Source organism: Lynx rufus, unplaced genomic scaffold (genome assembly GCF_022079265.1).
Source record: "Lynx rufus isolate CCGP_SWC_20201006 ecotype Redwood Valley unplaced genomic scaffold, mLynRuf1.p SCAF_9, whole genome shotgun sequence".
NCBI lineage: Eukaryota > Metazoa > Chordata > Mammalia > Carnivora > Felidae > Lynx > Lynx rufus.
Genome location: NW_025814897.1, coordinates 57,844,411 through 57,868,157, shown reverse-complemented (window position 1 = coordinate 57,868,157; position 23,747 = coordinate 57,844,411). Strand labels below are relative to the sequence as shown.

The 23,747-nt window shown below is 42.0% G+C and overlaps 1 protein-coding gene across 1 annotated transcript in view; it reads right to left on the bottom strand.

The window, feature by feature from the left end:
- Window positions 1-337: 337 nt before the first annotated feature.
- P4HA3 (prolyl 4-hydroxylase subunit alpha 3) overlaps window positions 338-23,747 on the bottom strand; it is a 41,122-nt gene continuing 17,712 nt past the window's right edge. Inside the window, exons 5-13 of the mRNA XM_047071707.1 lie at window positions 19,473-19,524; window positions 16,966-17,129; window positions 16,548-16,724; window positions 11,471-11,535; window positions 9,999-10,158; window positions 6,327-6,389; window positions 2,716-2,784; window positions 1,224-1,320; window positions 338-408 (exon numbers count right to left, since the gene is read on the bottom strand). Coding sequence (XP_046927663.1) covers window positions 338-408; window positions 1,224-1,320; window positions 2,716-2,784; window positions 6,327-6,389; window positions 9,999-10,158; window positions 11,471-11,535; window positions 16,548-16,724; window positions 16,966-17,129; window positions 19,473-19,524 — 918 coding nt within the window. The remainder of the gene's footprint in view (window positions 409-1,223; window positions 1,321-2,715; window positions 2,785-6,326; window positions 6,390-9,998; window positions 10,159-11,470; window positions 11,536-16,547; window positions 16,725-16,965; window positions 17,130-19,472; window positions 19,525-23,747) is intronic.

Genomic DNA, 23,747 nt, shown 5'->3' with positions numbered 1-23,747 from the left:
AAGTGGCAGAACCGTCATTGACCAAACCCCAGGGACTGTTGGTAAGTCCTGTTTCCAACATAGAGAGCCTGAGCCCCAGAAACTTCTCCCTTTGGATTTCTTGTTACCTTCTTTGTATTGCCTGTCCATTCTATTCTGACTGCAATGACTGGAGGAGAAACCATGTAAATTCTGTTCCCTGATACAGATCACTTCCTTAGCTCCCATTTGCAAGGAACAAGCAATGCTTACAAGGCCCTCTTCCGGTAGCTCTCCTTTCTCCTCTCCTAGCTTAGCTTTTTGCTTCTGGCTTCTCTGGAAAGCCACAGGACTCCACCAGCTTCTCTCTGCCAACATTTTAGTCTTCAGGGCTTGAGCTGCATGGCCTGCGGAATTCCTGTCCATACTCATGTATCCACTTGTTGGCCACTGGGGGAGAATAGGGAAGAAGAAGAAGAGAGCAGGCTCAACAGAGCAGACAGCAGCGATGCTCGCTCCCAGGGCTGTGTGAGGACCCGCTTGCATTCTGCACCCTACGCAACTCGCTTGCCCTATCTTCGTCCCAGCCCTGCTACAGACCACAGGATGTTGCTTCTAGCAAGGATAAATAGCAAAGAGGACATTGTCCCCTAGAAAAAGTCTTTGACAGGGCCTGTCTACTGTACACTGATTCTCAAACCTTGGGTACTAAGGTCACTTACTCTTTATTCATGTAGCTCCTAAAAGTCCACCTTCCCCCTGGTGCCAATCCAGAGTAATGAGAATAAAGGGGTGGCTTCTCCTGGCAATTCCCTATCTCAGCACGAAAGTCTCTCGTCTATTTCTTTTTCTGTCGTCAGAACTACGTGGTTTTGGACACATATGACATAAATACATCTGCTGCTTATTTATCTCTTCCTTGGTTGACCATCTCCTTACAGGGAGGCACTAAATGCTACACATAGTAGCTCGATGGTTCTCTCCTTGGATTAGAGGGCTGGAACTTAGCACCGTTTTCCTCAACTGTGCTCAGAAAGCAAGGCCTGTCTGGTCAGGTCAATAAACTTTCACTGACAGCTTCTCTATAAGAGGATCTGTCCTTTAAGGCTTCCCAATCTGTTGGGGGCAACTAACCCAACAACCTGATCATCTCAATATAATGTGGCACTATAAGGAAGCTATTGGAATGACAAGGCTATGCTATTTTCCATTCACCCCCTATTTCACTTTACTCTGACCTCCTCACCCAGAAAGGCTGGACTTACCCCACTTATCTCCCACCAGGACAGGACAACCAGCATGAAGTGTGTCTCCATCCCCTTCACCACTCCTATGCAGATTCCACCAAAACAGTGCTGCATTCTGAAAACAAAAGGGCCCACCCCAGAGAGGGTAAGCCCAGAATTTCAGTCCTTTGGAAGTACATGACTAAGGCAAATGCACGCATGTCATTAAATGAGAAAATTATCCACGCAGATTGGAAGCAAGTCATGCATAAAATGGCACAAAATGGCGTAAGTTGCTGTTCACCCATTCATTCATGCATACGTCATTTATTGAGAGCCTTCTCTGCTCCAGGCTCTGAGGATGCAGAGACAAATCATGTCCAATGCTGCTCTCAGGAGCCCACAGTCTTAGTGGAGAGACAAGACATAAAAACAAACCAGAACAAGACGGCGTAGCAAGTGCTAGGAGAAAGGTGAATCCCGTGATGTCATGGGATCACTGAGGAGAGGCACTCAGGAAAAACCACAAAATGGAACAAAATATTCCTTATACAATTAAGAACTTAATTCAGACGCTTACCCTTCCTTTGGCACTTACTAATAACACCCCCAGGAAGCAGGCAGTATCATAACTCCCAACTTTAGCAGCAAGGAAGCTGAGGCTTAGCGGCTTTAAATAATGCAACTAAGAAGGAGCACAAGACTCAAACCCAGGTGTTTTGACTCCAAATGCTATATGTTCTTTTTGATCCCATACACAGATTTTTCCCCCTATACAATTCCTATACACTTAGTTTAACCTTGGACATTAGAAGCAGTTTAAACCCAAAGTAATGAACAGCTTCCCAAATGCACTGACAACATCTGCATTCCCAAGCCCAGAAGAGACAACAATCCCGAGTATTCAGAGATTTCTGCATTTTATTATGCGGTACTTACCTTGTGCCTGGCACTGTGCTAAGTGTTTAATAGGCACGATATCATTTATATATATTCATTTCATTCCTGAATTAGGTAGGGGCTGTGAGGGAGCTTGACTGGTCTGAACCAGGGGATGAGGGAGGGGGGAGTAAAACCTCTTATCACATGGCCCTCCTCTGTGCCTCATGTGATTTCATAGCTCTTATTGCCATATTTTGTTCCTGCCTGCCTGTTAACTTCTCTGTGAGATCCTGGACGACAAGGACTATGAGTTTTTCTCTGTACCCTCAGTGCCTTCGGCCGTCAGTGTTCAGAGGACCCAAAGGTCACTAAAACTGAGTTCTTACCTTGAAGAGTTTATTGTAATAGAGAAGGCAGACATGTTATCCAGCTACTTGCAATATAAGTAGTCATAAAATTAAAAAAAAGAGGCACAAGTATCATGTGGCCATCCACACTGAGGAATTACCTTTAATTTCGAGAATCAGGGGAAAACATCTTTTTATCCTCCCTCCCAGGAATAAGCTTGCAGACACAGACAGCACCAAAGCTCGAGTGGTAGTTCTGCACTTTTATTACCACCGTGTGCTGGGACCAGATCCCCACTCACCTTGACCACAGGCACGCTGAAGTTGGCATAGATGAAGGCGGTGGCTCCTCCAGCTTCCACCGAGCTCAGCTACAGTGCCAGAGAAGAGCCAGCGTTGAAATAGCCCCTGACTATCCAACTCTGCCCTACCTGACATCTGATGTCATTTCCACATAGATTCCTTCCTCTGTTTCAGCTCTGGGAGAAATACTTATTGAGAGACAATGACCCAATTTAGGAATTAAGGGAGACAATGACCCAATTTAGGAATTAAGGAAGACTGCTCAATGGCATCAGTGTTTGCCTGCAGGACCACAAATGGAAAGCCTTTAGGAATTCCCCCTTTCTTTATCCTTCCAGCTAACATCCTTATTGAGGGCTACAGTAAGTAGATTCGAAGTTTGAGACCCTCAGGAAGAAATCTAGTTTATTATCACAACCCAAGACACACACACGCCCCTGAAGTACAAGTTTCATAAACATTCTTAGATGAGATACCCCTTGTTATTTTCCATTTTATTTCATTCTATTCTAGTTCAGATTTCTCAAATGCCGACCACATCCACTAAATTAATTTCACAGCCCACGAATGGGTCATGACTGTGGCTTGCAGAGCACTGTTTAGATAACAGTTTTCAAAGTTGGGCATTGTAGGAACCACTGACTGCAGCTGTGGCATGTTTCCCACACCACTCATCTCTCTCTCTAGGTAACCTCAGCTAAGGAGTTTCACCACTGGTATATTCTAGAATTGTGGATATGTTCTCTTAATATGAAGTTTTTTTCTGATTGTCAAATATACAAATAATTTTAAAATACAGGAAAATACTTAAAAATATTACTCATCATCTTATCATCGAGGAAAAAAAGGCATTGTTATAATTTACATACTAGTAACTGACATTTACTCAGCATTGACTATATGCTAGATATTATACTAAGTCCTCATGGATATCCTACTTATTCCTCACAACAGTCCTATAAATTAGAATTGTTATTGTTATAATTCACTTTTTACAGATAGGAAACTGAGTCTCAGCTTAAGTACTTCACAAAAGGTCACCTGACTCCTCAGTGACTGAGCCTGATTTAACTGAGCCAATGCTAACTACAGAATCCCTGCTTACAATCTTTATGCTACACCCTTGAACATTCAGGTTATTTCCAAATGTTTACTATTATAAACAACTCTTAATGAGTAAAATCATTTTTTCATCTTATGCTCTTCTCGTAGGAAAGAGTCTGGACCATTAGTATTACTGAGTCAAGAGTGTGTGCATGCATTGAATACTTTTGATACATGCTGCACTAGGAGCACAACATGACAGTGCCAGTCTTACCTCGCCCTGTCTATCAGAACAGTCATGGATCCCACCACATTCACCTGTCAGGGGTTGGGAAGCTGGCACTTGTTAGAAGAAATTGAATTGACGTGGTGCTTCAGAACCTGGTAATGGCAGTGGTGATTTTTAGCATTTCTTAGCTCCCTGTGATTTTTAGCATTTCTTAGCGACCTTTGAGAAGGTCGGTGAGAGCAACAATTTGCCCCTTGTGTAACCAACAAACTAGATGATTCTGTTCTAACTCCTGCTGTAGGCAACTATGGGTTTACACAGGGGGAACCTGGACTTTCCTGCATTCCTGTACCTGTGGTTTTGCAGTATGGTGGGAAGGAATGACTTGTCCAACAAATTGAAAAGAGAACCTGACCTGTGTGCTATGAAGCGCCTGAACAGGATTGCGAAGTCGATGGGGTAGGACTAAAGCTTTCACTGTTTTGTACTGGGACTGATCTTATCCAATTTGAACAGAAAATTACAAACTTGATTTCAGCTCAGTCCTCTGTACATCTTATACATTATTTTCTCCCTGCAATATATCTCTTAGGTTCTCCACAAACCCTATGCTTGTTAGAAATGTTTATGATGGTCTTTTCCCCAACCTGAAGGTGAAAGAATTGGGCATAACCTAGCACTTCCTAGGTCCCATGATGCCAGTGCCCCTTTAAAGGGTTCTATACTTGCTTGTGGGGTACAATGATAGAAACATGCCGGATAAAACTTTATAGAGTGATGTTCCCTTATGTTATTTCATCAGATCCTCAAGACAACCCAATGGGAGGCACAGGACAAGAAGACGAGCTCAAAGAATTGATGTAGTTTGTGCTGAGGCCACATATATCAAGCGGCAGAACCAGAATTAGGCCAACTCTAAGTGCATTCCATTCCACTGTGCAAACCCAAAGTGCATTCCAATCCACTGTCACAAATGCTTAAAACCCAAATGTACATGCACATGTTTGTGTGCACTCACCCCCCCACCCCCCATATACACACACTTGCATTTTGCCATTTAAAATTGCAGGGCTCTTGCATCGATGCTACCCTCACCATAGTAACTGGACCTCTGTAACCAGGAAACCAGTGGTAGGAGATATTAGGGAAGTAAAGGACAGGGAGATACTGGCCCCTAGATGTCCTACTCTTTGGTTGATAACGATATTCATCACTGTCTGTGACCGCCCATGCCAACTTGAGTCATCAACTAGAGATGCAACCAGCTGCAGGCAATAAGACATGCCCCCTGCCTGGAGAGCTGACGTCCCTCTGCCTGATAAGAACACTCAGAATAACCACTAGAGGCCAGACACATTGGAAGTGATAGCCTTCCAGTTCTGCAGGAAGTAGAAAACTGAGTCATGTGAAGAAACACAAAGGGATCAACAGCATTACAGACCATAAAGTGTGGCCTCTAGTTGTCCTTTCTTGGCTGTACTGTGGAGACAATACAGCACTGACAAAAGAGGGAATGCTAGGGTGGGGTGTGTCTGCTATTCTAATGAGCCTGAAACAGGACTTCATCTTTGGGTGTTATGCAGAGCCCTTCTACTAATATGTTTATGCCTTCAGTGAACAGTAATACACCTCTTATAATTTAAGTGACAGATGACTGAAATTATGACTTGTCCATAGAGAATGAAGTAAACCCACACCATTTGAAGGGAAGGGGGTTGGTGAGATAATAGCAACTGGGTTCAATTCCTGTAGGATCAGGTCAGAAAGTAGGAGAGGAGCCCAATTTATTTGTTAAGGGGGTTTAATGCTGATTTTACTGAACATTTTATGGGGAGATAGGAAAGAGAATTTTCACTGCATATAAGAGAGCATCTCAGTAGGCATCTCTATTCTTCCATAATCTTAGGTGTCTCATTTCTCTTTCCTCTTTCCTGTCACGGCTCTACAACCTCATCTCTGGGTCCATGCTTTCCAACACCAGTTAGTCTATGGGACTTCAAAGAGAGAGACCCTCACATTCTCTTCCTGTGTTGGTCAGGAATCTCTTGGCCTTCAATGTAACCCCACTTCCCTTCCTAATTACTGCCTATGAGAAGGTCATATTTAAGTGTATGCAGTATAAGCTCTTTGCGGGCAGGAACCCTGACTTATATTTCTTTAGCTCCTATAGAGCCTAATAAAAATGCTGTCTGAAAGTCACAAAAGTCTCAGAGATTTTTGTGCTGTATAGATAGATAGATAAAATCAGTATCTGATACGGTTTTGAAAACCATAAAATAAAAGCAGTGTAAATAGTCATTAAATAAGAAGCTCTGGTCCTTCCAAAGCAAGACTCACATAGATCATAAATGTTGCAACTCGGTTCCCAGACTTCATTCTGTACAGTGGACTGGTTGGTGACTGGGACAAAAATAAAACGTATCATTATTTTATGCACATGGCACCACAGTAACAGTCGGGATTCTAACATAATACAGGGAGGAAAATGGGGGTGTCACAGAAGGGCTATAGCCTTGAGCCACACCTAGTTGAGTACCCACCCTTGCTGGCAGGTACTCAATTACTGTTTTTCTTTTACTAATTTATCAGAGACTCATTTAAATGAATTGTATACAGTTGATCCTTGAACAATATGGGTTTGAACTGGGCAGGTCCACTTGTACATAGATTTTTTTCAATAAGTGCTGTAAACATGTTTTCCTTATGATCTTCTTAATAACATTTTTCTTTTATCTAGCTTGCTTTATTGTAAGATTACAGTATATAAAACATATACAAAATATGTGTTAATCAATGGTTTATGTCATCACCAAGACTTCCAGTCAAGAGTAGGCTATGAGAAGTTAAGTATTTGGGGAGTCAAAATTATACGCAGATTCTTGACTGTGCAAGGGGTTGGCCTGAGTTGTTCAAGGGTCAACTGTACTAATCAAACAGAACTGCTTGTCAGTAGTGAAAGTACTATCTGAGGTTAACTGTACCTTCAGTTCCAGTGAAATAAAGAAATTTGCAGATACACTATTACAGATACTCTGTAGGAACTAGGAACACCAAGTCGTAAGACTGAAGTTCCCAGTTATTTGCCAAAGAGACACACTCTTTTGACATAGAACAGTTTAACTGAGATCTAATTTACATATCATAAAATTCACCCATTGTAAGAGTACTTTTTTTCAGTGAGTTTTGGTAAATTTTACCAGTTGTGCACCACTCACACAATCCAATTTTAGAGCACTTTTCCAGCTTAAAAAGTTCCCTCATGTCAGTTTGTAGTCAGTCCCTATCCCACCCTCAACCCTGAGCAACCACTGATGTACTTTCTGTCTCTATAGTTTGCCTTTTCTAGAAATTTCATAATAAACAGACTCATAAAATATGTAGTCTTTTTTTGTTTGGCTTCTTTCACTTAGCATAGTGTTTTTTTGTTTTGTTTTGTTTTGTTTTTTGGCATAGTGTTTTTAAGATTCATCTATATTGTTGGGTATATCAGTAGTAGTTCATTCCTTTCTATTGCTGAGTAGTATTCCATTGTGTGGATATAGAAAAATGTGTTTATTCATTCACTTGTTGATGAGCATTTGGGTTGTTTATAATTCTTAGCTATTATCAATAAATCTGTTTTAAACATTCTTATACAAGTCTTTTTTAAAATTAATTAATTTATTTTGAGAGAGAGAGAGAAAGAGAGAGTGTGTGAGTGGGGAGGGGCAGAGAGAGAGACAGGGAGAGAGAGAAATCCCATGCAGGCTCTGTGCTATCAGCACAGAGCCCAGTGCAGGGCTCAATCTCATGAACTGTGAGATCTTGACCGGAACTGAAATGAAGAGTCAGATGCTTAACCAACTGAGCTGCCCAGAGGCCCCTCTTGTACAAGTCTTTGTATGGACATATTTCCTTTTCTCTTGGGTAAAATACTTAGGAGAGGAATAGGTGGATCATATGTAGGCGTATGTATAACTTTTTCTTTTAATTTTTGTAAATGTTTTATTTATTTTTGAGAGAGAGAGACAAAGTGCAAGCTGGGCAAAGGCAGAGAGAGAGGAAGACACAGAATCTGAAGCAGGCTCCAGGCTCTGAGCTGTCAGCACAGAACCCAACACGGGGCTTGAATTCATGAACCATGAGATAATGACCTGAGCTGAAGTTGGATGTTTGAGCCACTCAGGCACCCCTATATGTATAACTTTTTAAGAAACTGCCAAACTATCTTTGAAAATGGCTGTACCATTTCACATTTCCATCAGCAATGTATGAACTTTTGAGCTCCTGCACACTTCCACCAACATTTGATATTATCTGTCTTTGTTATTTAGCCACTGTAATAGGAGTATGGTGCTGTCTCATTGTGGTTTTTTTATTTCTCTGATGGCATTGAGCATAGTTTTGTGTGCTTCTTACCCATTCATTTATTTTATTTGGTGAAGTACCCATTCAAATAGCCTATTTCATTATTAACCTATACATAATATTAATTCAAATAAGCCCATTTTTAACATATTATTTTATTTATTTATTTATTTATTTATTTATTTAATTTAAAGTTTATTTATTTATTTTGATAGGGTGGGCGGGGGCAGAGAGAGAGGAGAGAGAGAATCCCAAGCAGACTCTGCATTGTCAGCACAGAGCCCAATGTGGGGCTCAAACTCATAGACTGTGAGACCATGACCTGAGCCGAAATCAAGAGTTGGAGACTTAAGCAACTGAGCCACCCAGGCACCCCTCAAATAAGCCCATGTTTTAAATTTGAGCTATGGGGTACCTGGCTAGCTCAGTCAGTAAAACACACAACTCTTGATCTTGGGCTTATGAATTCAAGCTCATAAGCCCACATTGGGCATAGAGCTTACTTAGATAGATGATAGGTAAATACATAGACAGAGAGATAAAAGAAAAAACTGAGTTGTGTTATTACTGAATTATAAGTTTTTTATATATTTTGGATACAACTTTTTTTTACCAGGTATACAATTTATGAGTGTTTTCTCCTAGTTAGTGATTTGTCCTTTCATTTTCTAATGGTGTGTTTGAAAAGCAAATTATTGTAATTTTGATGAGGTCCAATTTATCACTCTTAATTTTTCTTTTATGGATCCTGTTTTGTTATCCTAAGAAACTTTGCCTAGTCACAAAGATTTCTCTATGTTTTCTTCTAAACATTTTATAGTTTTGCATTTTACATTTAGGTCTATAATCCATTTTCAGTTAATTTTTGTATATGGTGTGAGGTAAGAGTCTAAAGTTGTTGTTGTTGTTGTTGTTTTGCAAGTAGATACCCAATTGTCCCAGCACCATTTGTTGAAAAGAGTATCTTTTCCTCATTGAATTTCTGTGGCACCTTTGTCAAAATTCAATTGGCCATGTGTGGGTTTATTTCTGGACTTTGTTCTGTTCCACTGACCTATGTGTTTATCCTTATATCAATACCACACAGCCCTGATTATTGTAGCTCTATATTACGTTTTGAAATCAAGTAGTGTTGTGTCCTCCAACTTTGTTCTTTTTCAAAATTTTGGCTGTCCTGGATCCTTTGTATTTCCATATACATTTTAGGATCACCTTATTAATTTCTATAATTTCTTCTAATTTTGATAAAGTTTGGGTTATTGATCTATAGATCAATTTTGGGGAGATCTTTTAATCCTTAAAAATTACTTGCTCAATACACATCAACAAAGATGGGCAGTTGAAATCATGTGGAAAGGAAAGTGACTGTAAAAAGGACAATCTTCACTGGGAAGTCCCTGGATGAAACAAGACAGAAGACTACATGACAAGCCACATTTTTCTCCCCACTAGCAAATTTTAGAGAGGGGTGATTGTGGCCCAAAAGGAAATGAGTCAGCAGCAGTCTGCTTGAAACCAAGGCTTTCAGACCTTCCTGCAACAAGAGTCTTTGTTCTAAGATTTCACTTGGTGTTCCCTGAGAGCATGTTAAGGGCTCTGCCTCAGAGCAATTACTACCCTGGTTCCCTACCCCAGGAGATTGATCATTGGCCCCATAGTTACCGTAGCATGGTCAAAGTGAGGCTCATAGTGACCACCGATTCCATAGTTCACCACCTGGAGATACTCTGCATAGGGAGGCTGGACATCAAGGCCTGTGAGGGCACCAATGCGATGATCAAGGGTTACCAGCAGTGGGTCAACAGTGTCCTTCAGCCAGGCACTAAAACACATCACAGGTTGGAGCATCAATGATCTGATGCCAGAAATGACTATATGTCTGTGAATGAATGAGTTACATCAATTGCCAGAAAGAAGGATGCAAGGAAGGCAGGCTGAAGAAACAGCATAAGCACAGACATGGAGGTATAACAATATAGAATATGCACAAGTGTGAAAGCATTTGGTCTATGAAAGAAGTAATGAGAAACAAGGCTGGAAAAGTAAGTTCAAGACATGTAAAAAGCTGAGGACACCGTGGTCATAAAACTGGTCTTTGCGGGTAGTTGGATAATCAGTGAAGGTTGGTGGGCAGGAAAGTGATTTGGTGATTAGGAGTTCACTGGTGACCTCTGAAGGACCAGTTCCAGTGCAACTGTGAGGACAGAACCAAAATTCAAACAGATGCAGAGTGATGGTAGAGAAAAAAGAGGAAGTAATGAGGGTCTCAGTTTCTTTACCTGAAAAGTAAAAAGAATACCACCTACTCTGCTAAAAGCAATGAGTCTAAGTAGAAGGTCGAATTTTCTCTTTGACCCTACAGTGTCATAAAGGTTAGAAAAGCAATGAAGCTGAGGCCATATGGACCTTCCAAAGTTTATAAAACAACTCCTAATAAAAGGTCACAAAATGTACCAAAGAAGTTAAGCTAAATGATTCTGAATCAAAGCTTTCATTATTCACCTCACTTCCCAGACAACAAAAACTATTCACCCATCCTGGGTCTGTCCTCTCCATGGATGCTGTTGTCACTGTCTCCCATGGCTCCGATGGGGACTCATCCTCTTACCAATCCTAAGTCCTGTCTTTACAGTGCAAATCAAGGATTGAGGGAAGAAGATAAAGCTGGATTCTCAGCTGCTTCTGCCTCTCTAGAAGCCATCAGGTCCAGAGATTCCGGCCACCCTTCTTGCCTGAATGTTGGCAAGTCATGCTCTGAATATGAGTCAGGAAGCAGGAATGGAATCTTATAAAGTCAGATTCCAAATGGGGACAGGACTGAATCCTCTGGAAAAGCAATCCTGATTAGGAGAATAATTACACACTTATTTTCTGGTTTGGAGCATAGAAGTTTTGTCAAGTCTTTCCCTAAGGGCCTCCTAGTTAAGTCCTCAGACCATATAACCTGTCATAGGCCCTTGGGTGAGAGGAGTAGAAATTCCTCCCTCTCAACAAGAATGTACAGATACAATACATGAACTACGGATTCTCTAGCAGCATCTCTGGATGGCTATCGCTGATCTTCCATTGTGCCACAGGCCTGAGGACAGGCAGCAAGGATGACCAGAGTCCCTACAGGGAAGGACCTCTCTTACCTTTTGCTGATGCGGTACTCCACTGGCAACTGCTTCTCACCTGATGCCACCACAGATCTCTGTAACTGATGTGAAGGACGTAAGAGAAAGTACAAGTGGTTATGATGTGAAGGGAAGGACTGTATCATTTCCATTGACATGCCCCTCTCTTCAGTGTAAACCTAACAATCGCGAATTCCTCCTTAATTTAGAAATATTTTGCACGTGCCAAAAAAAAAAGGTGGGAGGCGCCTGGGTGGCTCAGTCAGTTAAGCATGACTCTTGATTTCCGTTCAGGCCATGCTCCCAGGGCCGTGGTATGGAGTCCCGTGTTAGGCTCCACACGGGGCATGGAGCCTGCTTAAAATTTTCTCTTTCTCTCTCTGCCCCTCCCCCATGCTTGCGCACTCTCTCTCAAAAAATTATTTTGCTCATGCTACAAATTTAGTGATAGCTATCAATCTCGAAAATAAGCAATAATAAATGACAAAAAAAAATCTGAGTTAAAAATAACCTTTAGCATCATATCTGGTAGCCAATAAGCACTCGATAAAAGTTTGTTAACTGAAATAAAGTGGTATTTGAATCCCTTTTGTATCTGAGATTGTGAGTTCTGTCAGAACAAGGCTGTTTCTCACTCTTCTTTGTCTCCTAGTGGCACAGGGCCTGGCCTAAGGTAAGCACTCAGTGTTTGTCAAATTAAATGAACACCTCTAACAAGGAAATTCTCCACCCTCAGGCACAGCCCTCTCCTCTGAACAATTCCCACAAAGCCCTTCCCTACAAAGAATCAAAATCTATTTGGCTGCAACTGCCTTGATTATGGGGGAAAGAAACCCAAACAGGTTCAAAGTCATTAATTTAACTGTTCCTATTTTGTTCTGAATGTGTAGATATAAATTTTAAATTCTTTAAGTTTATTTATCTATTTTGAGAGAGAAAGAGAGCACTTGAGCAGAGAGAAAGAGAGAAAAAAACCCCAAACAGGTTCAAAGTCATTAATTCAACTGTTTCCATTTTGTTCTGAATGTGTAGATGTAAATTTTAAATTCTTTAAGTTTATTTATCTACTTTAAGAGAGAAAGAGAGCACTTGAGCAGAGAGAGGGAGAGGGAATCCCATGCAGGCTCTGCACTGTCAGTGCCCCCACTGCAGGGCTCTATCCCATGAACCGATCATGACCTGAGCCAAAACCAAGAGTCACATGCTTAACTGACTGAGTTACCCAGGTGCCCCGAGGGAGATGGAGAAAGGGAGAGAATCTTAAGCAGGCTCCATGCTCAATGCAGAGCCTGACACAGGGCTTGATCCCACAATCCTGGGATCATGACCTGAGTCAAAGTCAAGAGTCAGACACTCAACCAACTGAGCCACCCAGGCGCCCCAGAAAGAGAAATATTTATATAAGGATGTGTCTATTTCTGCATCTGTCATCAGAATGTCAGCTCCATGATGGCAAATCTTTTGTTATTACTGTGTCCCTAGGGTCCAGAGAAAGCCTGGCAGGGAGTAGGTGCTCACTATTGGTGAAATGAATGAATGAATGAATGAACTAGAGTCCTGTGCTTAATGACCCAGGCCTGGCACTTCACATGCATTCAGAGCAGAACACAGGGCAATGAACTGCACAAGACAGACACCTTTCCCTTCTTGGAGGCTCCTATAGTATTATTGTTCCTGCTAACCCAGGTAGACAACTTTGAAAAAGTCTCGTCCTTTCCTTGGACCCATTACCCTCGCTATAAAATGCAGCATGTGAACAACACATTCTTGGGAGGTCCTCTCAGCCTATCCTTCTATGGTACCAGGATGCAGGAAATCAGTAGGTGACTGATAACGCTTCTGTCTAGTCCTTCACCCAGCATCCTCCCCTGAGCCCTTTGTAGAGAAGAGAGGAGACATTCTTAGAGGAGTTGCTCCCTTACGTTTTTCTAGGGCAACATCAGTGGTTTAAAGAAAAATCCTAGGGATACTCCACTCCACCTCCCTCCCCATTAAAGAACCATCTTGCTCTTAATTCCTTTAACATTTATTGTACACCTGCACAGTCATTCACTTTTGGGTGCAGATATTTATTGGTTATTCTCTGTGCTGAGCACAATGCTAGGCATTGAAAATACAACATATGGAGCAGACATAAGTCATGCAGTGGGGCCATAATGGACAAGTTCAGGGCACTAAACAAACATTAAGAAGGAGCATGTAGTCCCTTCTGACGGGGGACAGGAAGGCTTCCCAGGATGCGCAGAAGACAACCAGAATCATACAGGTCAAAAGAGGCCAAGGGAAGAGTGATTTAGGCAGAGAGAAGAGTGTGTGCAGAGGCTAGTGGGATCATGGCCTGTTCATGGAGGTGCAAGTTGTTTAGTGTGGCTGGGGTGTCAAGTGCAAGGGACTCATGCTGTGGAGGGGGTCAGCAGCAGGCAGGCCAAGGAGCATTAAGTGACATTAAAGTGACCCATAAAAGAGTTTAAGCAAGGGCAGCCTTTTAAAGATTACTCTGGCTGCAATGGGCATAATATGGGGCTAGGCATTTCAAGAAAGATGACATACAATCCCTCCTACTTTACAGTCTAGGTGAGGACACAGGATGCTAACCCTTGAAACAGTTAGTGATACTAGACAACACAAAAATGGCAGAATAAATGAAAAAAATACAAGACAACTAGTGACAAAAGCTTTGAGTTCAAAAAAGAGAAGTTCTTGTATGTAGCCCCAAGAAATGCTCTGAAGAAAAAAATAAGTTCCTACTGAAAGAACCCATGAAAGTACACCAGAGTGACAGGGCTAATGGGTCCAGGGGGGCATGTGGCTTCACCTGAGTCTTCAGGGATGGGTAGGATGTGGATAGAGGGAGAAGTGACAAGAGAGCATTCTCTGGGATAGGAAGCAGATTAATTAAATTCGACACAAGCCACCAAAGCCTTTGAGCTCAGTTCCCGTGTAGAAGCCCCACCCTATAAGCCAAGGCTTATTCCTGGCAAAGCCAAAGACCAGACAGGGATCAGCATCTCCAGATCAGCTTCTGGGAAAAGGGAGAGTGGCAAAGTGTGTGCAGACCAGATAGATGACCTGGCCACAAAGGACTGCAGGGTGGGCTGCCTGTCCTAAGGAAAAAGCAGCTACTGGCCAGATACTACCACTGGTTCCCTAAACTGCCAAAGCTACTAAAGATACTTGTTCCAACTGACCAGTAGAGCTTAATCTCTCAAGTCTTCTGCACGAAGATTCCAGACTTCACTGGAAGGGCTGCTGGATGAGATGATTACTGCTACTCTTATCCCTCCAATCCATGTCTGCTGTCAGAATTTTCCTTAAAATCAACAGGCCTCATCATGCCCATCTCCTGTTTAAACGGTCCGACAGCTCTCCCCCTGCCTATGGGATAGCATCCAAGCTCCTCAGCATGGTATTTTCAGCACTTCCTCATGGCGTCTCACCATGTAGCTTTATCTCCAATCAGCTCCGACCCCATCCCTTGCACGCTTCCGCCACCAAGCTTCACCCCATTCTCTGAACACACTGCTTACCAGGTCCTTGCATACTGTTTTGTCTTCCTGCCATACCCTTTGCCATCTTGTTACTCGGATGAATTTCACATTCACAGAGAAGCCATCTCCATTTCTCCCTCCCCTCCCATCCGCTTTTCCCTCAGAGGAAGGTTCACTTTGCAATGCCGCCATAGCACAGCTCCTTGCATACACCTCTATGACAGCACCTATCACAGGATAGTGTAAATATCTGTTTTCCCCCATTAAGCTGTGAGCTCCCAAAGGGAAAGAGCCAATACTTAATCTCTGCGCATGTCCAGCACCCAGGACAATGTGTGGCACACAGCAGAATCTGTATTGTTGGTGAACAGCCAAATAACTGCCTGGATGAACAGCATGCCATCAAGGGCACGATGACATAAGTTATTCAGAGACAGCCTTAATGTGCCATTTATAAAGAGGCAACGTGCTTATAAAAATGAGATAGACTGCGGTATTTCTCTCAATATTTGCCACACTTCCTGGGGGATGATTAAAGCCATTGTGGCCTCATGCTTTGCCTTGACCAGTGAAACAGGGACAGAATTAATGTCTGGCCCTTCGAAGCAGAAGCTGGAGGAGCCAGCTAGGAGTTTGCCATCTTATCTTTTTTGTCTCCTCTGAGACTGGAAATGTCCCAAACATAGGCTGCTCTGTCAGGCTGGGTCTCAAAGTGAAGACAGTTCTGTGCCACGCCTGCAGTCAGCCCAAGGCAGACGCATAATGTAAGAAACAAACCTTTAGTTTTGTTGTGTCTGAGATCTGGGGGCTGTTTGTTACTGAACATAATTTAGCCTGAGTTAGCTGAGATAGGAAGGCAGAATAACAGAGCAGCCATCGATGTACCCCTAAATTCCAAGTCTGGCTCTAGCTACATATGTGACCTTCATCAAGTGTCTTCCCCTCTCTGGGCCTCAGTTTCCTCTTTAATAAAATAATCTAGTTAAACTAGATAATCTTTCCACTCTGTAATTCTGTAAATCTGCACTATGATATCATTCTTTGCCCATCATTTCACCCTTTTCTTTAAAGTTTTTTATATATTTAAGTATTCTCTACACCCAACTTGGGGCTTGAACTCATGACCCCGAGATCAAGAGTTGCATGCTCTTCCAACTGAACCAGCCAGGCGTCCCCTCGCCCTTTTTAAAAAAGAAATTTCTACCCATTATGTGGAATGATTGACACTGGGGAGGAAGGATACTTACTTTTGAATTTTTTAGGTAAAATTTACATATAATGATATGCACAGATCTCAAGCGTACCATTTGCTGGATTTTAACAAACGCACACAGCTGCATACTCCACATCCCTAACAAGATATCAAGAGCACATTTCAACACCCCAGAAAATGCCCTTGTCCCCTTTCCCAACCAATCCCCTCCCTCCAGAGGCAACAACTACTGTGATTTTTTTTCACCATTGATTCGTTTTATGGAATAGTTGGCATTTTGAATTCCTGGCCTGATAAAGTGTGCAGTTGTTCAGGCTGCCTGTTCTCACATTCCTGAACTCCAGGCATGTGATGACACAAAGAGAAGTCCTTGGCAGGCTTTGAAGACACTCACCCACGGTTCTGCAAGTCCTCTAATTTTCTGAGCCTCCAAGTCATTGACAAAGTCATGGTAGAGAACAACATAGGGCTCCAGGTGGATGACTTCCTTCCGGATGGGCTGGAGCAGCAAGTAGGGGCTGGAATTTGTCTCATAGGAGCAGTAGAGGCTAGGGATCTGGTAGTGAGTAGGCTAGAAGGAAAGCCTAGAATCAGCATAAGAGATGAAGGGTCTAGGACCAGAAGCCAATATAGGGGAACTACGGCATAAAAAAACTGGCATGCAGGAGATTCAGAATGTGGTCACTCTGAGGCTGTCCAAATGAGCTTTAATTTTTAATGCATCAGCCTTTTCCCCTCACATCGTTCCAATTCTACCTTCTGTCTCTCGAGCTAAGCCTGTTCCCCCTTTTTCTTTCCCTGAGGAATCCCACCTGGGATCCCAGGGTCTGACATAACCCCTCATAGGTGTCTCTGGTCTGCAGGTGGGGCACATTGGGCCTCTGGATGACAGCCTCAGCTACCACCCGGGTGGGGCTCTCTGCCAAGAGCTTTTCATATTTCAACACGTTCCTGGACATCCTCTTATTATCTGGGCCTGGAAGAAATCAGAGCAGGGAATAACACAGATTACCAAACAGCGGTCTCAGGGAGTGCTTCCAAGGTTTCCTACAGCTTCCCTGTTGCACATGACCAACCACTGGACACCCTGAATAACTCCTGTGTCCAGGCACAGGAGGATGTAAGGCCCTCACCTCCAGAAGAGTACCTGGTATTAAAGAAGATTGAGTTAGGCCTGGTAGATCTGCGGGTGCAAAGGACTTTGGGAAGGGAAGTGGTACTTAACACTGTTAGACCAAGGGATCCTAAGGATGGCCGCTCTCGGATAGTGTGATGGTAAGTTTTCTGTATAGGGAAGAAGCTTCACTCATTCACTGATTCATTCACCCACTCAAAAAATCTTCAGTGTACATCTACTGTGTACTGGATACTGTGCTAGAGGCTAACTTCTCAGAGTTTAGAGCCTAATGGAGAAAAGATATGTTAAATAACTACTTACAACGAAACCCATAAATGCCATGAAAGAGAAGTCCAGAGAGCCAAAGCCTATAGCAGAGAGCCCCAACCTATTCTTCCCTGGAGCAGTGAAAGCCAATTCATTGCCAAATCTACTCGATCCTTCAAAATTCCTAACTGGCCTAGACACAGAACAGTGCAATATAAGACAAAGGGGTTCTAGACTTTGGCTCTAGCCTGGGCTCCCACAGGGGTCTTATGTCTTATTTGTGCCCACCTATTGGTGCCCACTTTGGCTGTAAGATGCCCCATGGGTTGGCAGCCACCCATGACCTGCTAGCCTCTGTGCATGATTTTCAATGCCTCTCAGAAGGACGTGCTGAATTGTTCTAATGCTCCCAAAGCATCTTTCTCCTAGGAGCTCAATGTGCTTCTAACTATCACCACCACCACTCTGGCAGAGAGGGGACAGAAGTTACCGTCCTTTTTTTTTTTTTTTTTTTTTTTTAACAAAAAGGGAAATGAAGTTTGGAAGAAGGGAAATGATGAGCCCAAAACCCCAGTGAAAATACTACAAAGCCAGAAATGGAGCCAGTAATCTCAATTTGTTGTGTCCTGCTTATCCACCTATAACTGCACATGGTTTTGGTTCTCTGGGACAGACGGATTCTTTTTTTTTTTCATGTTTATTCATTTTTGAGAGAGAGAGAGAGAGTGTGTGTGTGTGTGTGTGTGCGCGCGCAGGGTAGGGATAGAGAGAGAAGGAGACAGAATCTGAAGCAGGCTTCAGGCTCCGAGATGTCAACACAGAGCCCAACGGGGGGCTCGAACTCACCAACTGCAAGATCATGACCTGAGCTGAAGTCAGAGGCTCAACCCACAGAGCCACCCAGGTGCCCCCAGACAGGAATTTTAATAGATCAATCACAGGGGCGCCTGGGTGGCTCAGCCGGTTAAGCCTCCGACTTCAGCTCAGGTCTGTGAGTTTGAGCCCCGAGTCGGGCTCTGTGCTGACAGCTCAGAGCCTGGAGCCTGCTTCAGATTCTGTGTTTCCCTCTCTCTCTACCCATCCCCTGCTTGCACTCTGTATCTATCTCAAAAAATAAATAAACATTAAAAAAAATAGATCAAGCACAAAGAAATAAAGAAGAGTTGGGTTATCACTTTGGCTGTTGTAATTACTCACGTTTCAGGACCATGTGGCTACTTCCTTATCCCACTGTTTGCCCAATTATCGGAATGGAATAATGTTACTAAATGGATTCATTAAAAATCGATAAATACATACAATTGCAGAATCCTATGTGAGATAGTTTATAAACATTAAAATATAATAGTGATTATTTAGTTACTTTAGTATCTCAATATCTTATTGGGATAGATACTTCCCCCAACTTCCCCCAAAATTTTAAGCAAAAATATCCAAGTAGAGAGCTAAGCTGTTTAAGTCTGGTGACTTGCTACGTGAGCAGGGTTGAAGCTGAGCCCTGCACTAGCTGGTCAGGATGCTTGATAGCCAAGTGAACTCTGGTTTTAAGGAAAGAACTGATATCGCTGTGGAAATAGCCAAAATGAGTTATCCCACGGGGAGTCACTCACTCTCCTGCACACAGCGCTCTCATTGATCTCATTCGCTCCCAGTCCTGGACTTGTTCCCCACTGAAGTAACACTAAGGTATAGCCGGTGGAGGAAAGGGACAGGTTGATACCTTCTTAGCATTTTCCTACAAACCAAAAAACTTTCCCCTGATGCACTGATCAATAGATAGGTGAGATTCAATCCAAAATCAGAAATGTGGCTTGGATCATAAAATTAGAAAAATAAAGACACACAGCTGTCTTTTCCTTGCAGGGATTAAAGGCCAGAAGCAGAAGGGATTTCCCAGTAAATCAGAGCTGTGGCTTATCTTCTATCATTACGTACTATAGAGAAGAAACTCTCGGGAGAGGCTGAGGGCACACGAGACATTGCCGGCCTATAAAACAAAAAGAAAGAAAGAAAAGGAAGAGTTAACTACACTGGGGATATTTCCTTTGACCAAATCATTAAATGGATTTTTAGAAAAAAACTATAAAATACTCTTACCACAAGTAGACAATAAGACTCATTGAAATGAGCAGCAGACTAGAAATGTAGAAGTTCTTGGTCCTAATTCAGGATTTGCAGCCCTAATGCAACTCAGGTCTCCTCAGTTTCCTCATTTACAAATGACTCATTACCACCCTTACCAGGGAAGGTAGAAAAATAAATGAAAATAAACTTTCTTAAAGTGCCCTCAAATCTTAGAGCATGCAAAACCACACAACTGTGGGCTGTTGTTATTTTGGTATATTTCACTACTAAACTTAATAAGGAACTCTAAAAACCCTAGTAAAAATATAATTTGTTCTCTAGGCTCAGTCCTTCCTAGACTCTACGAAGGTAGTGAGAAGGAGGCAACAGAACTGAACCTGAAACATTCCCACTGAATAGTAATGACCTCTTCTGTCCACCATTGGACCTGGGGCTGCATGTGCTCAGAAGTTCACAAGGGCTTTCCAGACAAACCTGGGGAACAGAACCCAGTATAGGTGGGCTGTGAAACTTCCCTAGGCCCCAAGGAATGATGACGAACTGAGAGATTTGTATTCCTTCTGATCATTTCAATTTTGCATGTTAAAAAAATTCATGTTTAATGATAAAAGCAATATGAAGCAATATGAAAGCAATATGAAACATGAGAGAGAGGGGAAAAAATGCTTTGCTGAAACCCAGGCACGTAGATGACTCATAGTGTTTACATAGTTACAGTCATATTTGTTACACATTTTCATATCCTGATTGTTTCACTCTACATTGCCATCACGGGTACTATTTATATCACTTCATAGTCTTCAGAGACTGCATATGGTAAAAAACACACAACATAAATTTATCATCTTAGCCATTTCTAAGTGTAACATATTTCAGTAATGTTAAATAAATTCACATTGTTGTGCAACCAATCTCCAAAATTTTTTCATTTTGCAAATCTGAAACTCTGTACCCAACTTTCAATTGCCTCCTTCCTTCAACCCCTGGCAACCACCATTCTATTTTCTGTCTCTATAAATTTGACTATTCTAGATACCATGTATAAGAGCAATCATACAGTATTTGTGTTTTCGTGATTGGCTTATTTCTTTTAGCATAATGTCCTCAAGATTCATCTATGTTGTTGCACGTAGCAGAATTTCCTTCCTTTTTAGGCTGAATAATATTCCATTGTATGGATATACCACATTCTGTTTCTCCATTCATCCCTCAATGGACACTTGCGTTGCTTCCACTTCTTGGCTGCTGTGAATAATACTGCTATGAACGTGGTTGTACAAGAGAAACAGCATTTTTAATAGCTGCATTTTATTCCATCTAGAAGCTACACCACAGAGGACTCGGACGTATAGATTGTTTGTACTTATTTAATACCATTAGTTATTCTGTTCCATACTTAACACAGGGATAGTTAAGTAATCGACTGATACCGTATAACATCAGATTATTAACTCAGGATTGTAGCTTTTCAAACTCTTTTGAGATGAAGAGAACTAAAACACAATTTTACATATTTTTAAAACTCAAAGGCTCTTTCATGAGAAAATTATATTTTATCAAGAACAAAGTTACTTTTGGTGTCCCAGTTAAATTTCTTTGGAAATGTGTTCACTAAGTAATGTTAAATGAAAGAGGAAAACATATACTTCTAATGTATAATATAAGAATAGTTTACACTTGTTGAGTGATGTGTATCATGAGCTGTGTTAAGGGATATACAAGTATTAGCTCATTTAATCCTCATGGCAACTCTTTGAGGTGAGCATTGGAGGGGAGCAGAATAGGCCACCCCAGAATATGCCTCTTTGGCATAAGGATTATTTTGAGCTAAGTATTTTGAGAAATGGCAGACACAGGAGAAGTTCTGAAGACCAGATAAATTACCCGTTTTGCAAGAGAAATTTACATTTATAAAGGAAACCTCCGTTTGTAAGAGTGTCTCCCTCTGTGTACCTGGAAAAGAAGTTTAACTTAGAATCACAGGAGAATCTTATCAAGGAGAAGAGTCACTTAAATCTGCATAACAACCTTACCCTTGTTTGCTTTTCCTGGTAACCTCCCAAAATTGGTCTCCTCCTACACCTTTCTTCCTATTGTCTTTAGCTGGAGATGGTATTTAAGGTGCCAGCTTCAAACACCTCAAAGAGTTCCTCATTCCCCAACCCCATCTCCCATGTATACAGAAGGTATACGTGAAATAAACTGCTGTTATTTTCCCTCTGATTAATCTGTCTTTTATGACAGGGAGGTCCCAGCCATGAACTCAGAAGGTTAGAGAAGAATTATCCCATCCCCCACAGCCCACTTCCTAACAGCATCATTTATTATTCCCCTCTTAAAGAAAATAAAATTTAGGTCTGGGGAGTTAAGTAAGTTAAGTAAGTTGCCCAAATTTTCACAGAATTTGAACCCAGGTCAGTATGACTTCAGAACCTGTGGTTTAATCATTATTAACAATTACTGAAATAATTTTTTACTGAACCATATCATGAACAACTATTATATAATATATAGTATTATATAGTGCCCCATGGAGGGGCATCTATCCCAGATTTACAAGGGTTAACGAGGCGACCATAAATTGTCTATGAAACAATGCCCTATGTGTTCTACTATTGAGGTGTGAGAGAATATGCTGTAAGAACACAAAGAAGGAAAGTCTGAGGAGTCTGAGGAGAATTAAGAAAGACTTCACAAAATAGGTGATATCTGATCTATGCCTTGTGAGATGAATAAAATTTACCAGACAAAGCGCGATTGTGGAAAGGGAGAGTCTACCAGTGACCAGAGGACAAATCCAAGTCAGCACAGGGGAAAAAAGCCAAAACTAATACTCAGGCGCTACATTTAAAGCTCTGTCTCTCAGGGTAAGCTGCTTTAGTTTGTCTTCTCCTAGTCTCTATGTCAATCCTCCATTTTCTTCCTCTATTAAAATTCAATCTTTTCTTGCCCTTTGTTGCACCATAGTGATTCTATTTCAGCTTTAATATGTAGCAAATTGAGTAGGAGAGTTAGGAAGAGCATCCTGGAAAGTTTTACAACAAAGATCCACTTAATAGGAACTTCCATGAGAGGAACAGGCCCATTTGCTACACGGAGAATAAATCCGTGTTTTGGCAGCAACATGTGGGTTTGTTTGGACCACCCACGTCCTCCTCCTTTTTCTTAGGAAAAGGGGGAAAAAGAAAGGAATGTAGGGAGCTGAAATGGTTTATTAGCTTTGGAAATTCTCAGGAATTGGCTCTGTAAATGATATTTCCAGTCTATTCTTGAAGACTATACAATTCTGATGGGAAATGGGATTAACTATATAAAAGGATGGCAGATCCCATATTTAGGGAAATAAGCTTCCGCGGGAGGATCTACAACAGCTCACAGATCAAGTGTCAAGGAAAAGCAACCCCTGGAGGAGGCACTGAGCTGGCACCGTGGACCAATGACCAGCCACTAGTCATAGTTACAGCGGGACTCCACTGCAGATGACAGAGGATAATCTTGGGGAAGATCTTCCTCTGCCCTATGGTCCTTCTAGCTGGACAGAGAATCAAATCGACATGAGACTGGTTAACAGGAGAAAATCAAATTTAATAGGCATACATATGGAGAATCCACATAGACACAGAATTCCAAAGACACTGAGGCAACAGGAAGCTTACATGAGCTAAGGAGAGGGGTAGGGTCAGTGGACACAAAGGGGAGAAAAACCATTAGCAAGAAAGTGAAAGGAGCTGTTTGGAAAAACAAGGTAAAGGGGAGTCCCTGTTTATAGCTCTCTTCCTGTTACAGGCTCTCCTTTCCAATGTAAATTTAGGCATTTGCAGGGAGGCAAAGAGAGCTTTTCCTTCATCTGCTTGGTTTTGATTACTTTTAACTCAAAATAATCGTTATGCCAAAGTGGCCCATCTTGGGACAGCCTGCCCTGGGCCCCTACAGTAATAATCAAACTTCTTCCTTGGGTACTGGCAATATCATGGCAGAACATCTGTGAAGAGATATGAGTTGCTGACAGTGCAAAAGAGTGATCTACATTGACTATGAACCCGTTAGACATTTGTCTAGCAGCTGCTGTGCTACAGATGGGAGCCTGCCTCCTACATGGAAGAGGATTTTAAAGCAGTCAATGCA